The 18,787-nt window shown below is 38.1% G+C and overlaps 1 protein-coding gene across 2 annotated transcripts in view; it reads left to right on the forward strand.

Moving 5' to 3' along the window:
- Nucleotides 1-18,787, forward strand: part of Abca13 (ATP binding cassette subfamily A member 13) — a 399,663-nt gene that overhangs the window by 301,365 nt on the left and 79,511 nt on the right. For both annotated transcript variants that reach the window (XM_050141226.1, XM_050141225.1), the window contains 3 exons: nt 863-1,116; nt 4,665-4,860; nt 7,818-7,927. In XM_050141226.1, coding sequence (XP_049997183.1) covers nt 863-1,116; nt 4,665-4,860; nt 7,818-7,927 — 560 coding nt within the window. The remainder of the gene's footprint in view (nt 1-862; nt 1,117-4,664; nt 4,861-7,817; nt 7,928-18,787) is intronic.

Genomic DNA, 18,787 nt, shown 5'->3' on the forward strand with positions numbered 1-18,787 from the left:
ATCAGCTCCCAGGTTCAAAGCTGCCTATCTCAGACTATCACTGATAACAGAAATTCTTTCAGGCGGTACACTAATTGACTCAGGCATAGATCAATGTGATTTTAAATGTACTCTTTTGCTGAGAGACCCATTATGGACTTGCAGGTAGTTGCCATTTAACGTATTCACCTAGTGAAAATTGGGAGAGATGGCTAGTGGCTCATTCTCTTCCCACAAGGACACTAATCTCATTGTATAGATTTCCTCTCGCTGTCTTCACCTAACCAGAACTACCTTTGAAAGGCCCGACTTTCTGAGCTACCACACTGGGGATAAAAATTCAACACGCATATCTTGTGAGGCGTAGAGGTATTCAACCCATAATATTCTGCCCTTGGGTTCCCAAGACTTGTGGTTTTCTCAGGTCGGGATCACAAACTCATTCTGTCACAGTAGCTCCAAAATAGCTCGTTTATTATGGCCCCAATTCTAAAGCATAAAAACCTCCTCTCTACTCTATAAACTTCACCAGGTTCAAATATGGGTGAGACTCAAAAATATATTTCATCCCAACTTCTCTCCAGGTGTGAGGCAGTACAATCAAATACATGGGGCAGTTATAGGACATACATCCCTAGTCCAAAAGGGAGAAGAGGGAGAAAGGGATAATGGGTCCTATCAAACAAAACCTAGTAAGACATACAGTACAGGATCTCAGGAGTAATCCTATCTGGCTCCATGATTGTCTGAGAGTGTTTCTGCATAATGGGGATAGAGCAGACTGGACCGACAGCCTCAACCAATGACAATAGGAAGTTATTACTATATGTCATAAAAATGAAATCGCTTTTAATTTCATCTTTCTCTCCCTTTTACCGTGCAGAATTTGCAGAATATCTACAATGTGCTCAAGTGGGTTTTTACTATTTTTCCTCAATTCTGCCTGGGTCAAGGGCTCATAGAACTCTGTTATAATCAGATCAAGTACGATCTGACTCACAACTTTGGCATTGATTCTTATGTGAGCCCCTTTGAGATGAATTTCTTGGGCTGGATCTTCGTGGAGTTGACCTTGCAGGGCACAGTTCTTCTCCTCTTGAGGATTCTGGTACATGGAGACCTTCTACGATGGCCAAGGTATGTCCTGAAGGGCTGATGCTTAATGCCTCTGACTCTTGAATAAAGAGTGAGGAAAAGTCTATCTGGAGCTTGCAGGGTAGAGGAATGTGCCTTAGTGGCATTATTATGAGTGATTCTAATAAGTTAAAGGTTTTCTGTTTCTTTGTTTAGTGGGTAAGTATGAGTCACCAACTAAATGGAAAGAATTTCCAAAGATAAGGTGCCAACCTTTAAATATTCCTTTCAATTATTTGGTTGTATCAATTTATATTCCACTTTGAAATTGCTCAACACTTTGGCTACTTTGTAACACCAAAAGTGAATTTGATTGATACCATAAAATAATTCATTTTTATAACTAATGTGATTAACTTTAGAGTCGGGAAGGTGTAGGACTTCAGTGCAGAAACCACATGACTTTGCCAAACGGAGTTCCTTTTGTTCTTGTTTTTTTAAGTGAAGAGAATGGTGTGTGTATATAATGCAGATACACCAGGATGATTGCAAACACACACAGAGACACACACAGACAGACACAGACATACACACACACACACACGGTTTAAGGTAACTGTCAGATAAGGCTTAGTGGTTAAGAGCACTGTCTAGTTCGATTCCCACTACCCATGTGGCAGGTCACAATCATCTGTAGCTCTAGGTCTGGGGGATCTCATGCCCTCTTCTAGCTTCCAAGGGCACCAGACACAAACATGATGCATAGATTATACATGCACACAAAACACTCATGCACATCCAATAAATACATATATATTTCTAAAATACATTTGAAATCGACAAGGAAGTGTATTTTCCTGTGCAGGTTCTCTGTTTCTCCCCCTCCACTACTTAATGCACTGATCCTCTCTCTGGTTTTGGCCCTCTGATTCCTACTTCAGACAGAGATTCTTCCCAACCCCCATTCCTCTAATTTTATCTCTTCGATTTTCTGAGACAGTCTCTCAATGGGGGGATTCTTTATGGAGAATCTGTTACCACCTTGTCACTAAAGAGTCTATTACAGAGTATAGAGCTCCATTGCTAACATTGGTGGGCAACCCCTTTATATGTATTGCTTTCTTTTCAATCATTCCATGATGTATTTCTTTACATAATAACCCGAGGCTGCTAAAGGAGTGGACCATTTTGAATAGAAATCCCCAAACTCTTCTGAATTTGGACATGATTATTCTGGAATTTGCTGATTTCCCATAGCTGACTAACTCTGGAGTAGAATTTGGAACACCTGTTAAATGTAATTGCTCCTGTGATAAACCTTAATACTTCAGTCCATTTAAAACCCACAATGGAGAATCCCTCTGGCAGCTTCCAGGATTCTCAATCCTTCTACAGTATCAAAGGAGTTTTCTTCAGTGAAAAGACTTTGTGTTACCTTTACATCATAGAGGATATTAGTTGGGATCTACTTTAGAACAAGGTCTTTGATATCCACAGCAATTCATTTTTCTTATGTTGATGCAAAGGGCAGGGATCACAGGCACTGTCTACCCTTCTGCTCCCTTATGACTCAGGGTCACAACGATTGTGAGCTCTAATTTGTCATTTTAATCCAGATAGAACTCAGTCACTAATCAGTGCTGAATATGAATAGCCAAGTTTCTCAGCAAGTCCTTCTTAGGGAGAACGATACCAGTTTTAGCTGAAAGTGGAGGAGAATGGGAAAAGCCTGTCCCCTCACGGGAACCAGATAGAGCCAACTCTTTCCACCTGCACTCCGTGTTACCAGCACATCCTGGGCACTAGGTGTGATACCCACTCTACTGCTGTACTCTCAGCTGCATTGTTTTCCACCTGCACACCTCTGCTGTCTCATGGTGACAGGTCTCCATTTGCACACAGCCCTCTCATAACAGCCCACATAGGTGTGTTTGTGGGAGGTCTTGCCTCTTTATGTTATAGTATGGAACTTGGCTCTGCTCCCTTACTCCTTAAGCAGGCAGAGTTAGAACAGCCATATAGTCCAGATAGCTGCTGTGATGAATTACTGGGACAGGGCTGCTGTGTCTACTGCGCACCTGGGTCCTTCTGTTACACTGTGATTGGAGGACAGCTGAGTGGAGGTGGAAGAATTCAGAAGCTGGTTTGTTTGGCTGTTAACCAACACGTTTTTGTTTGTCCTCCACTCATCAGAGTGAGAAGAGTTAAAGAATGTACCAACTGGTCCCTCCCTGAAGCCCCGAGTTGCTTAGTTTGGAAGATGTGATCAGTAAACATACATAAAATTTCCAGGTAGTTCTCATGAGGAGAGGGTAGGAATCTTTGATGCAGACCATTGGCTTATCAGCGGAAGGTTAATGTTGATGGTAGCCCTTATCTACTAAAGAGAAACTCTAGTCAAGCAGAAAAGTGTATAATGATCGAGTTTCATAAAATGAATTAACTCATGAATCCCCTTTTGGATTGCTAAGTTGAATACTTCCCATGTTTTCTGTGCCCACCGTACTTTCTGCTCCTAAGTAATCACCCTCTGGATAGCTGTCACTCACATGTTTTTTCCTGTTTGATTAATTTTATATGACCTCAAATATTATGTAAATGACATCAGACCCCTCTGAGGATCTAACCATCTTTTCTCATCTGTATTATATGTGCAATGAATCATACATATTTTTGTAAAATGATGATTTTAGATGTGGAAAAATAACACTGATTAAGTCTTTGGCCTGACTCACCAGGACTGACAGTGAATGGTTTCTCTTAGCTATAACTATAGTACTCTTTTAGTGCTATTAACTCTAGTACCCCATTGTTTTGAAATAATTTGAGAGTTGTAAAAAATATTTTAAAAATGCCCCTCTTTCTTTGAATAGATGATTATATGCTATATAACCTCATATCACACTGAAAACAAGGAAATTGATGGGAGTGTAATATGAACAGTGTGCCTGGTTTGTACCTAATCATTAAAATGCAGACATGTTATAGTTTGCTGGAGAAATGAAAATTTACTTTAAAGTTAAAAATACCCAGATGGAAACCCTAATGAGGACCTACCAGCCCAGATTCAGAGCGAACCAGTTAGATGCAATGATTAGTTGTACTCAACTGGCAAATATCAAATATCCGTTGAATGCTATATGCAAGTTGTGAAAAAAGCTTTCTGTTTAACTCTTTTATGCAATCCAATTTATATTTTAAGCTTAATTATTGGGTACTTTTCTATATAAGGTATATACACAATCTATTTTGTTAAATATTTAATAAATGGTTTACTACCAAAATACCTATATAAGTTAGTATTTTATAGTAATGTGATCAATATTTTTGGCACTTCTCATGAGGCCTGGCATGACTTTCTTATCCCCCAAATTAAAAACTTCCCCTAATGTTGACATCTCACAGGTTCTTCTTTTAACAAGAATATGTCATTTGATTGTGGAAAGGAGTTGACTTTCCCTGGTAATCGGGATGATAGGGCTAAGATGCCCTGACGGTGGGTGCTCTGAGGGCTCTGTCTTCTGTCTCCACAGGGGTCCCTTGGGGACAATCTCAGGACTGTTCCTCTTGGAACAGTCTGTCTTATCTTAACTCTGCCTTTATCTTCCCAGGGTCCACTCTGCCCCACAGGACATGGCCAAGTCTGCTAAGGACGTAGATGTTGAAAAGGAGCAAACGAGGGTGCTTGAAGGCAAGACCGGAGGAGACATTCTTGTTTTGTGCAACCTCAGTAAGAGCTACACAAGTGTTTTCAGGCGGAAGACCACTGCTGTGCATGACCTTAGTCTGGCCATACCACGAGGCGAGGTATCAGCTGCAGTGCTTACCCATTTCTCGTGGGAACCTGTGAAATCTGGCTGTAGTTCTGTCTGGGGTAGTCTTAGAATATCTGAAATCACAACAAAAAGCAGCCTCTGCATTCCAGAGATTCCAACCACGTCACAGATATAAAGTTGGAGACAGGATCTTAGTGTAATGGAAATTTGCTGACTGATTTAAATTTTATTTTGTTTTATGATTCTTTAAATTTTGTGTATCTGGGGTTTTTAAGTGTCATTTGACTTTTGGGATGACTTTATTAAGTACAAATATTTTAAAAAATCCAGTTGAAGGAACCCACTTCTTCCGCTTATTTAGCCTACAGTTTTTCTTGAGTGCCCAGTTAAATCCATCTAGAACACTGGTCCTCAACCTTCCTAATTCTGCGACCCTTTAATATAGTTCCTCATGTTGTGGTGACCCCAACCATAAAATTAATTTGTTGATACTTCATAACTGTTTTGAATTGTAAGGTAAATATCTGATATGCAGGATATTTGATAGACAACTCCAAAGGGGTCAAGATCCATAGGTTGAGAACCACTGATCTAGAAGCATGCTATTCTAGAGGGTTAAAGATTGCACATACCACAGCAGCTATGGAGAAATCTTCAATCAGAACTGGCAGAAGCTGTACAAACTGACTCTTATTTGGACTCAATACATAACGGGAAATCAATCCTGGAAATGATTATCTTTAATTAACTGTTAGAAATAAAGAGGCACCTTGCATGCTTGGAGAAACCCAGTGGTTATATGGCTCTCTTATTGCTAGCCATGCTCTCCTGCTGAGCAGATAATCCAGACATGAGTACTCTGGGGTACATAGAAGCCTAGAGACCCAGGAAAAGCAATTTAGGAGTGACCTAGATTAGAGCCATTATTTCTAGGATAACAGGACAAAATGTGAAGGATTGTTTCCTAGCTATTGTTTCTACTGATATTTTGCCAGCTCTATGATCTAACATTATTGAAGTTTGAATTAAAGTTAAATCAATTTAAATCAATATTAGTTTTCTTACTATCTATCCATGGCTGTTTTAAGCCAAGGAGAAGAAAGAGAGAGAGAAAGAAGGAAAGAAAGAAAGAAAGGAAGGAAGGAAGGAAGGAAGGAAGGAAGGAAGGAAGGAAGGAAGGAAGGAAGCAAGCCTTGGGAGTAGGCATGATGTTTTTCATATTTGAAGTTTCTTTTGGGATGTTTGTTGTCATTGTTACAATCAACTGAAGAAGAAGAGGAAAAATATCTCAGTTCAGATGAGTTGCGAAAGTTTCCCTTGCCTCAGGCCCGTGATGGTCCACCTCATGAAGATAGAAAGGCATCCTAAGAGAAGCTGCTCACCTCATGAGCAGATGCTAAAAAGATAGGAAGGGAAGGACCAAGTTCCAATATCCCGCAAAAATGGCAATTAGGCACAGCTCCTGTGTAATTCCAAGTCTGGAGACCACATCTTTAGCCCATGAGTCCTTAGGGACTTTTAGGATCTAAACTGTAGTGTGATCTCCTCTCTAGGATTTTATGTACAGCATAGTTTGGTTGCCTAGATGGGCAGCACCTTGTAAGAACCTGTGAAGAAAACAGAGATGACTGAGATGTGCGCCCCTGTCCCTCTAAGAATCAATGAGCTGGTTGGAAACTAGAAAACCATAAACAAATATCTTTTCCTGTGTTTAGACAGGGTTAGAAAGTACTGGAGTCATAGGCTTTAGTGATGTACACCAGGAGTGTGGAAGACTGTTACCACAATGGCAGGGTTAGCCTGGGCTCTAAAGCAGAGATGTGGTCTGGACAGGCTGATAGGGCATCTCAAGTCTCAGCTGTGGCAGGCCTGATAGCAGTGACACAAGGCAGGTCTGGCATGAGATGGACCCCTATAATGGATGGGGAGGAGACTCAGTGGTGGGGAAAAAATATGACCGAGGCACATGGTGATTAAAGTTGTTGACATTGTCCAGAGGCACATACTGAAGGTAAGTAATACGTGGGCATGAAGGCAAAACACAGAAACAATCACTGTGCATGATCTGCATGTGGAGGAAGCTAGATGGTGTCAGTGATATTAGCACTCAGACATGAGAAAATACGCTTGGGAAGATTGACGTTCCAAGGAGAAGTCTCAGGCACATCATACCCAGAAGTACAAAACAGGTACCCGGTCTAGAGAATGGGGTTAGAAAGCCGTTTTCACATAGAGAGTAAGATAAGATTGAAGAAAGAAACAGGTTGACTGTCAAAGTATGAAATTGGAGGTTGTTTCCTTATTTATTACCAGGATTCTCTTAGGCTTTGAGTATAAATTGAATTTACAGCCTCTTTGATGGAAAAAATAAAGGCATCTAGCTACCAACAAGATCTATTATCTACCTGGTTGTCATCTATTTATCTATCCATCACCATCTTCAATCAGTCTATATAATCGTCATCTATTATCTATCAGTTATCTATCTGCCATCTGGTAATCAATTTTCTATCATTTATTTATTTAACTTTTTATTACCCATCTCTATATTTATCTACCCATTTCCGTCTCTCTCTATATCTTTATCTATCTATATTTGTGTGTGTGTAGGTTACTGAGAGTGGAAATAGACTAGTTTTAGAAAATATACAAAAATGGAACCAGGAGGAAAGCAACTTCTGCAGTGACAGACCTTCCAAAGATGTTACCATGATTATCTCTGGATAATTTGGATTATCGTTACTTACTACCCATTCTGTTAAGTTTTATATACCCAAATTTATCTTTCTTTAAATTAGTGCTGATGTTTTCATGCACAACTGCCGCAAAAGTATTTGAAGCATAAAGTGTCTTTTTCCAGTAACATGTTCCACACTGTAACAACATCACACGTCAGAAGCGTCAGTATACCGTCAAAGCAAAGGCCGTTTGTAATATAACATCGATGACACTCCATACTTTGTGTCTAACTTCATGTTTTCTTCTTAGTGCTTTGGGCTCCTCGGAGTGAATGGCGCTGGGAAGAGCACAACATTCAAAATTCTGACTGGTGAAATTCCACCAAGTTCAGGCTATGCCGTCGTCAGAACTCCTCAGGGGTATGATTCAGATTTAATAATTTTCTTTCCACTTATGATGATATCAAGTCCTGGGAACCCCCAGTATCCCCTCAGGTCTGTGGAAATAAGCTTAGAAACACTATTTTCCTCCAGTCTCATTTTCTGTTTGCCACTTACCCAAAGGGGTGACTAAATCTCCCAGTGTCAGTATCAGGGACCGGAGCTCAACCCTTGTAGCCGAGAAGACAAGGTATTTTTATCAGTCTTAAAATCTGTTGTCAACATATGCATCATGCCTGCCATTTTTAATTGAAGTATGCTGACATTCTTGTGTGTTTGCATCTAGTTTTGGCTGTTATCTATGTGTTCACATGCATCTGGTTTCGGCTATAGAAGTGTAGAAAGATGCACCATGTCCATTTAGCAGAACAATAGAACTAGGTTCTCCCTTAATGCCTATGCCCTAGCTAGCCACAGATTTTTTTGCTACAAGTTGATTGGCATGAGATCTCATTTTTATTTGTATATTACACATACCTTTTGTTTTTTTTAAATGGTATTATTATTGGCTATTTATGGAAATAGAAATTCTTAATTATGTTCCTGTAATGAGTCATATATACATATATGATAAATATATATGTATATATCATATGTGTGTGTGGGTGTGTGTATATAGTCTCAGCAGTTAGTTATAGTGAACTTAATTTGTTCCCTTGTCTTACTTGTGGCTTTTTGAACCTTGAGTAGTATAAGGGTTGTAACTCTGAGGGGAAAGGTTTCCCCAGTGCAAGTGTTGCAGCTCTGAAGAAAAAGGTATCCTGGCAGTTGGGAACCAAGGACTACCACAAAGTCACACTACACAACAAACCTCATACAAGAATTTATTAAGAAAGACACAAGAGGGTGGCTGCCTCTGCTCCAGAGAAAGCAGCAAAAAAAAAAAAAAAAAAAAAAANAAAAAAAAAAAAAAAAAAAAAAATCTGAGCAAGAGGCAGGATTTATGTTGTTTTTTTTTGGGGGGGGGGAGTGGGGATTCTATGATGGCCTGGGATTGGTGGGATTTTGTGGCCTGATTTTGGGGTTTATTTCTGTAGGGCAGAGCTTGGCGGTCTGCATATTGAGGCACTGGAAACTGCTGTTAAGGCTGTTAGAGTAGTCTGGGTGGGGTTGTGCTGGCAACTCATGCACCTCAAGGGGTTGGGCTTGGCCTTTAAAGTAGTCTGTGTGGGATGGCCATTAACTAGCATACCTTAAGGGGCTTACAAGTAGCTCTTCCCTTTCTGAGGTCATAAAGCTGTTACCTGTCTTTTCCAAAGATTTATCATTTTAATGTATTTAATTTATATTGGAATCTTTTGTATAGCTGAAATATAATTTATTTCCTATCTGAATACTACCCCAAATCTTTTCTCTACAAAATTCCTTTGTTCTCTAGTCAGCATCCCCTCTCCTATCACACTGGGTCCTTGTTTGTGCTGGGTGTTTGGTTTCAACTGCATTGTTCCAAGGAATATCTCAATGTAGCTCTTCCTCTTCCTTCTCCCTTAGTTTTTATGTGGACTCTTTGACTGAGTCTAGGAACCAAAGTAGTACCAGGCAGATCAGTAAGAGAATATCATAGAAGTTTTTATTTTTTGTTTTAGTTGACTATAGATTCTTCTCTCCTATAATACATTCCAACTACAGTTTCTACTCTCTCAATTTCTCCAAGTTCCCCCCAACCTCCTCTCTCCCCCAGATCTACTACCCTTCCATTTTCCTTCAAAAATATATATAAAAAAAAAAACTGGTCTCCAAAAGACAACTACCAAATATAAGAAAATAAGATACAATAAGACAAGACAAAACCCTCCTATCTAGTTTGGACAACAAGTTGAGCAGGCCAAAGAGTCAGAAACATACATGCTTCCACTGTTAGGAGTTCCACAAAACCACCAAGATAACAGCCATAATATATACCCAGAAGACCTGGTACAGACCCTGTAGGCCCGTTGCTTTCTGATTTAGTCTCTGTGAGGCTGTATGAGCCCTGCATACTTGATTCAATGGACTGTGTTCTCCTTGATATCTTCCATCCCCTCAGATTCCTATAGTCTTTCCTCCCCATCTTCTGTGAGGTACCCAGAACTCCAAGAGGAACTACCTGATGGAGTCCTCTAATATAGAATCTCTCTCCACATAATGTCTTTTTTTTAGCGATTTTCTTAATTTATTTATTTCTTTATTAATTAATTAAAGATTTCTGTCTCTTCCCCACCGCCGCCTCCCCTTTCCCTCCCCCTCCCCCGATCAAGTCCCCCTCCCTCGTCAGCCTAAAGAGCAATCAGGGTTCCCTGCCCTGTGGGAAGTCCAAGGACCACCCACCTCCATCTAGGTCTAGTAAGGTGAGCATCCAAACTGCCTAGGCTCCCACAAAACCAATAGGTGCAGTAGGATCAAAAACCCATTGCCATTGTTCTTGGGGTCTCAGTGGTCCTCATTGTCCGCTATGTTCAGCGAGACCAGTTTTAACCCAGGCCTTTTCAGACCCAGGCCAGCTGGCCTTGGTGAGTCCCCGATAGGACATCCCCATTGTCTCAGTGTGTGGGTGCCCCCCTCGCGGTCCTGAGTTCCTTGGCCGTGCTCTCTCTCCTTGTGCTTCTGATTTGGACCTTGAGATTTCAGTCCGGTGCTCCAATGTGGGTCTCTGTCTCTGTCTCCTTTCATTCTTGAAGTTTGCACAAATGGATGGAAATAGAAAACACTATCCTGAGTGAGGTAAGCCAGACCCAAAAAGAGGAATATGGAATGTACTCACTCATATTTGGTTTCTAGCCATAAATAAAGGACATTGAGCCTATAATTTGGGTTCTTAGAGAAGCTAAATAAGAAGGAGAACCCGAAGAAAAACATATAGGCATCCTCCTGAATATTAACCTTCATCAGGCGATGAAAGGAGACAGAGACAGAGATCCACATAATGTATTACTGTGGGTCTCTACACCCAGAGGAAGCTTCTGTGATGATGACTAGACAAGGCACCAATCTATGACCAATCTATAGCATTTCATTGATTTCATTTTTGGTTAGCTATGTTTGGTTTGTTTATATGGACATGGAGATCTTCAGAAAAATATGAAATCTGAAGAAATGACACATGGAATGATTTTATACATTTTAAACAAAAATCTTTAAGTTTGTTAAATAATGAATTAATTGTTAAATTAATAAAGGACAAGACAGAGGAATCTCAGTCATAGTAGAATATGCTCTAAACTTGGCACTGAGAGCTATATGGGCTTGTGAAGCCTAGTGGAAGATAAGGGCTGCAGGCTTGGGCTTTGTTAGTCAGCCCATGACAGTGCCACTGTCCAGTCTTTGGTGATACAGGGTATTTCTTTTTTTTTCTCTCCTCCCTTCCTCACTCCCTCCCTCCTTTCTTCCCTCCCTCCCTTCCTCCTTTCCTTCCTTCTTTCCTTTTTATCTAGCTGTGGCTGATGAAGGTAGACATAGCAAACCAGATGTCCTTTTCTTCAGCAACCTTTCCTTAGGAGCTTTCCACTAAAGTGACGGATATACACACCTATGTTAGTTTGGTGTGCTTTGCCCTGCTGTCCACAGATTGTCTACTGTTACAAGAATGTCCTTCCTAGTCCTTCTTCAAATTATTTTCAATATTTTAGGGACTTCTTTGCTTCATATTTCAATACAAACTCACCATTTTGATGATAGTTGTATCAACTTTTATTGCAATTTGAGGCAAAATAATTTCGTTGTAATATCTTGTCGTCGTCATCTTAGACTATGATATATAGTGACATTCATTCAAGCCAGTTTAGAAACTCTGGTTCTTCTGTTCTTAAAATTTTCCTGATGGAGTCCTTGCAGTATCTTTTACTTTACTGATCCAAGCAACTTGACCTTGACAGGAGGCGTGTTTTCTCTTCTGTGTGTGACCATTTCATTTTCATTTGATTTTCTCATGAACTGTCATTTCTATGGCTTACACTAGAACTGAGTTATGCGGGTTTATTCATCCCCATTCTCCTGTCTTTCCTAACATCTTCCTGTCTAGCATGGTTTCTGTACCTTCAACCCTCTCTGTATGTATAACATCAAAGCCGGCCTTCAGTGCCGGCCAGGCTCCCCATCATATGACATACAGAGACTTTCCTACCCACAACCTTGTAGAACTTGGTGCTGTCCTGCTTCTGCCAGTCCAGTGAGGAAAATGCACACCTTACTATTCATCCCGAGAGATATTCCCAGCTTCTTTTGATGAGGAGCGATACTTTGCCCTAACCCAAAATCTAGGGGATCTCATTTTGAATTTGAATTTGTTCTCCCCTTCTACCACAGCCATAAAGGACTTTTGGGTCTTTTCTTCCTTGTAGGGACCAGATGTGTGGCAATTTTCATGGGATTCAAATGTAGAAGGCAGGCATGAGTGGTCTTAAGCACTGCCTCTAGAATTTTCTTCACTTCTGACTCACAGGGGCACATAAATGAATGTGATTATTTATTATAAAAATTATGATGTAATGAATATGGAAAATAATTCACTTATCACATGTTTTAGATTAGAGGAAGAAAGCATTGTGTCTATAATTCCCTAGTAGAATTTTAATTGATTTCACACTGCACATAGGTTTTTGAATAATAGTGTATTTTTCTCTTCTACGGATTGATAGATATATTGCACATCAAAAGAGTCTTCAATGAAAACGCTTTATATTTTTATTTAATGGCAGTATTTCAATATATTTAATATTATTGCTTGAAAAATATGTTGATACTTAAAACATTTGAAATTTAATTAATAGATTTATAGACTCTAACTTTCCTGTCTAAGGACAGAGTATGCATTTATACTTTGCTAGTCAGATCCAATACATGAAAACAACATTCCTAATAAAAATCTATCTGAGAATAGAAAGTCAAATTTATTCAGACTCATGTATGCCAAGCTGGTTGTACATATCATTTATCATTCTAAAATGGGACCTACCTATAGGAAACTGAAAATCCCTTGAGGATTAGGGTGTTGATTTCCCTACCTATGGCCACAGAATTAAGAAGTAAAGCATTTTTTTGTTGTTATTGTTTGTGGTGGAATCTTATTATTTATTCTCTCTAATTTGCCTATTTACAAGACTATATCGACAAAAGAGCCAGAATTTAAAAGGGAATAAAAAAACATAAGGTTTACTTTTTCATCCCTGGAACACTGACTCCATTCTTTATTATTCCATTCCATCATTTGTGAAATAATTGGAAAATGAAATTCAAATAACTGCTCTTGAAAGGAAGAATAAATTTGCATTCACATAATGGTCTGTAAGTCTCTTATTATGCTACATATCTGTGTAATTAGTTTAATTATAACTAAATCACACTTGCATTAATTATATTTTTAACCTTGATTATTTGTAATGTTAATTGCACATTGGTATTCAAAGAATTAAGCAGGTAATTAGTAGCACAATAGAATTTGTAACTACCCAGAATGCTGGAGTACCCCTTCCTGCCCATGAAGTCAGGCACTGATTGCTGTGTAGCTGTGTAGCTGAAACACAGGGACTTAGATGTTCACTGCAGTAGGGCTTTTTTTTTTTTTTTTGTTTCTTTCTGTGGTTACTTTATCAGGAACAATCTTTTTTTTCTGTTTTGGTGTTTGATTTATTAATTTCCACAAGTGAATAAATGATCTCACATTTGAGATCGTGTGTGCCTCTGTGTGTGTGTGTGTGTGTGTGTGTGTGTGTGTGTGTGTAAACAGAATTCCTTTCAAACCTACACTTATGATCTGGTTTGAAGTATGCGCTCCTGATATAATGACAGTGCTCACAAGTTGATAGCCTGCCTGGCAAGAATTGCATACTTGTTTTTTGATGGTGATGAAGGAACAGAATCTCCTATAGCTGAGGCAGGCCTCCAACTCTCTGTGTAGCTCAGGATAACCTTGAATTTCTAATCTTCCTGTCCACCTCCTGAAATCTGAGATTTCATGCCTGTTCCCATATCAACTTTATGTTTCCAGTATAAGACTAAAATTTGGAATTTAGATTATCGTACTACAGGACATGTATGTTCTAGGTTATCCCAGCTTCCTCTCTGCCATTTGTCTCCTTTTCTGACACAGGAAGGTGTTTGGATTAGGTTTTCAATCCTGTTATTACTGAAAATTACAGCCATGGCTTAAAAATACTAATAATAAAACTCATGATTTGTTGTTACTCTATTATTCACTAAAGCATTAAGAGGGGAGGATTCTTTAAATTCTGGATCTTACCTAATAGTTATTATGGCCTTAGGAAGAATATGTTACTCAAATTGACTGACATGGAGTCTGAGATTCAAACATATCAACTCATTGGCCAGAACTTAAACTCTAGAAAACCATAGTAGAGTTTAAATTCTTTTTCAACTTTATTTTTTGTAATTGTTTTATTTTTCAGAATTTCGCTTATGAGTACTATAATTACATCGTTTTCATACCCCCTTAACTCTTTTTGTGTCCCACCACTTCCTCTCAAATTCATAGTGCCTTATTTAATTATTGTAACATTTAAAGGCACATACATACATACATGCATGTAAATTTATAATGGGTTTTCAATTGTAATTTATTCTTAGCATTTTGAAAAATTGTATATCTTTGTAGTAACCTCTTTCTAAAGCAGAAAAGAGCCTTTTTGATAGGGGATGAGAGCTACACCTAGCTGAGAATATAAAAATAAATATTTACAATATAATTATAAACTATATTGATTTGGTAAAATGGCAGGAGGCACTTTTTTAGGGTCTATGACATCACCAGACATGACTTGTTGGTTAATTTTTTAGTACCAGGCATAAACTCTATTCAGTGAGTGTTTCTTAAGCTCAATTAGACACCTCTTGGTTACTTCCAAGATACAAGTGCCTCTGTTGCACCACTGAGACTATGTTGCCAAGCTGATCTAAGAGATTCCTACAGCCATATGGGTTATGACCATTCCTCTTGGTTGTCTCCCAGTACACGAAGATAAGACCCTGTTGCTGAAGATACCAAAACTTTAGATATGAGACCTGGAGGAATTGAACTAAAACTGACCTGGTAGTTTGATTTCTGAGGACTAGCTCTTATAATATCTGAGTGTACGATGCAAGCTACCAAGGGAGAAAAGCAATCAATAGTTTTATCCATCTGTAAAACCTATGAATTTTTCAGCTTTAAATCTTACACCTTTCCTAACCTAGTATGCCCATTATTAGAGAAAACTCAAAGCAAAGAGAACGAAATAAAATATGGAAGAAGAACAGGATGAGATATTCTTAAATGAGATTGAGAGACAGCAGAACAATAAACATTTTTGCAATAAGTGTTCTGTTGTATTTAAAATTCAAATGCTCAGAAACTGGGTTTCAAAAAGTATGAATTGTACATGGCAGACTTAACACACTTTCACTGCAACATTCCAGGGGAAGCGAGTGACAGTTTGGCAAATAAAACAAAACAGAACACATAGATATATTAACACCTCTTAAATAAAATTTGAGGAAAATGTACACAGAGGTAGAGAGACATAATATATATGGAGAAAATTATCACTGTGAATATAATCAGTAAGGCTGTATTTCATGCAAAGATTCTAAATAAAAGTCCCCTTACTGGTTTGTGAACTCCCAGAGTAACTACTAAAGTAGAACTTACCCCACTAGAACAGGTCATAGAACATAGGCTCTTAACATCATGATTCAGCAGTTTTCTAGAATTTATGTCACTGTTACAAAGCATAGTTGTAAAATAAGAGTAATTATATTGCCATATCTTTTACAATATATTTGAGTTAGTAGATACAGCAGGAAGATATTTAAATGCAATAGCACAAGTAGAGTATACGTGAATCAGAAATATAGCTATGTGGGTAATTAAATCAGAATATCAAAATAATATTTTAAGAATAATAAGCACGATTAAATACATAGTTATATATTAGTATATATCATGGAGGAAGGGGAAAACCCAATAGTCTTCATATTATTCTTCCTCACAGAGTTGTATAGACTGATGGTAGATTTAATTAATTTAACAGAAGGTAGAGGAGGCTTACCACAAATTTAGGTAGAAAAAGAGGAGTTTAACCATGGCCTTTTTGAAAAATAGACATTAAGTGGTATTTCAATGCATTGTGTGGGTTTTCTAATGAATAGTGTCTTTCCAGTGGGATACCCCAATCTATGGAATCAGAGAGACAATAGGCTGAACATCTTTTACTCATTGACGGCATTTTTCTAAACAATTAATATAAAATTTACAACATAAATTTTGTTGTGTTGGTTTGTTTAAATGGGAGATTTAAAATATTTATACACTAGAACATTAAATTTCAAGATCACAAGTATTAACTAAGACAAAATTGATAAGACATGTGTAAAATATTACAGTGATACAAAATATCTAAAGAGAAAAACAGTAATCATATATAATAGGTAAAAGATAAGAGAATTCACTGCAAGAGCTGGAGAGATGACTCAGATGTTAGGTGGGTACAGCTCTTGCAGAGGACCCAAATTTAGTTCCCAGCACCATGTCAGACAACTCAGAACCAATTGTCACTCCAGCTCCAGGCCGTCCAGTGTCTGTTCCTGGACCCCTCAGATAGATAACTCATATGTGCACATTCATGCATACATGCATAATTAGTCTTAAAAATAGCACAATATAAAAATGACAGGTTAATATTTAAAGGTATTTATTTACCATTAATATTAAAATTGGGAGGACAGAGATTTGTATTTTGATCTCTCATCATGATAATTTAAAAAATTATCCGCACTTTCATGAAGATAGTAAAACAGAGAAAACAGTCATGTTGATAGACAACAAAATACATGGTGATATGTATAAAAAATACTTGAAATAGTAATTTCTCTTGTAAGAATTTATGTTCTGAAAAAGAATGGAAATTTAAATAAAAGATGGAATGAAAAGATCAATTTTTGTCTTATCTGTATTAACAGGAATTAGGAAGATGCTGTGCTTTTGCTATATATTTGGTGGTTGGATTAATTGAAAATATTATTGCTAAATTATGTGAAGTGATGTTTAATAAGTTAAGATAGATTAAAATAATAGAACATGTATCCATTATAAAAACTAACCCAACTATTTCCTAAGTTCTCTCCTGAAGTCATAGGTAGGAGGAAGATGTTCGTAGATCACAAGAACTGGCAGGGCTGATGCCATTGCTGCCTGAGACATGGCTGGAACAAATGTGAAGCTGTGCGCTGGGACAGAGGCACTAGGGTTGGGGTGCTGTACTGCTGCTCTGCACAGGGGAATGGATGAGCCAGGTCTCTGAAGGGCTGCATCCTTCCTGAAGGTGCAGGTACTGAAAATTCCCACAATGGCATAGGATGATGGTGAAAAATCTTGACAGTTTTTCTCCGGGATCATAGTTAGGAAGAAAAAAAATCTCCTGACATTGGAGCTTCAGGTTTACACTCTGGAGTTTGGACTCCAGCTGCTGCACATTCCCTGGGGAAGCCTTTCACACAAAGACAGGTTCTAGGACTTTCCATGAAGTACACACATTTCAATGATGTTGTACATGACAGAGACACGTGTTTTTTATTTGTAAGCTGAAAGTAAAATTATTTGACAAAAATTGGCTTCAAGTTGATACACCATGGGAATGTTGTTTTTTTATTTTAAGATTTTTTTTTTAAATTTCATTTCACATTCTGTCTACATTGTGGATATTCAAGAAGAAAAGATGAGACTTCTTTGAAACACAGCCCCTATATCAAGGTTTTTCAGTTAATTTTTAAAAATAGTATTAAAGGAGAACATGAAATAAACACCACAGTACGCACATAGCACCAGTCTTCCGTGGATATAAATTAAGAATTGAACAAAAATGAGAATTGTCAGAGAATGCAATGTACCAGAAAACCAATCATACTGAATATATAGAAGTTATGGCAATAGGACAAATAACGTATTTGAAAATGGCATAATTTCTGTGACTAAAAATGATGTTTATTGAATTTAAAATAAAAACATAATGATTGGGTTAAAATTACTTGCTGCTTATGGGAAAATATGAAAATGTAGTTATCTGAAAAGGAAGGAAAGAGAAGGTCCAAGTCAGGCATGATGGTTCACACCTGTAATCCCAGAATCTCTTAGAGCATGCCAAGACAAATCTGTCACCTTGAAGTCAAAGTTAATGTGGAATGTTCTTTGTATATGTGATGCTTTTATTGGCTAATGATAAAGCTTTTTTGGCCAATGGCTTAGCAGAATAAAGTCAGGCGGGAAATCTGAACAGAGATATATATAGAGAGAGTAGGTGGAGTCAAAGTAACTGCCAAAGGAGAAGGACACTATAACCTTACTGGTAAGCCACAGCCTCGTGGTGATACACAGATTAATAGAATTGGGTTAATGTAAGAGCTAGCTAGGAATACACTTAAGTCTCTGGCCAAATAGTGTTACAATTAATATAATTTTGTGTGATTATTCGGGTCTGGGTAGCCAGGAAACAAGTGAGCGATCTCCTCTTACACAAAGCCAACCTGGGCCTATCTAAAAAATAAAGAAATGAATGAGTAGTGAGGAAAGATACAGTAGCAGGCATTTAATTATCTCTCAGACTGACAATAGAGGAGACTGAGAGAGCGACAGCATTTGTGGAATAATGGCTATAAGTTTTCCAGTATTAAGAAAACAGATGATTCCTTAGTCCAAGGAAACACACTTCTCTTGAATAAAAATAAGATGCTTTTCATAACATCATATAGTGATAATAAAACCCCCAATATGAAGACAAACTTTTTTTTTAAATTTTTATTTATTTATTTATTTTAAAAATTACCCACCTCCTCCCGGTTTCCCATTTCCCTCCCCCTCCTCCCACACATCTTCCC

The sequence above is a fragment of the Alexandromys fortis genome, unplaced genomic scaffold (genome assembly GCF_014885135.2).
Source record: "Alexandromys fortis isolate MF-2015 unplaced genomic scaffold, M_Fortis_MF-2015_v1.1 scaffold_7, whole genome shotgun sequence".
Taxonomy (NCBI): Eukaryota; Metazoa; Chordata; class Mammalia; order Rodentia; family Cricetidae; genus Alexandromys; species Alexandromys fortis.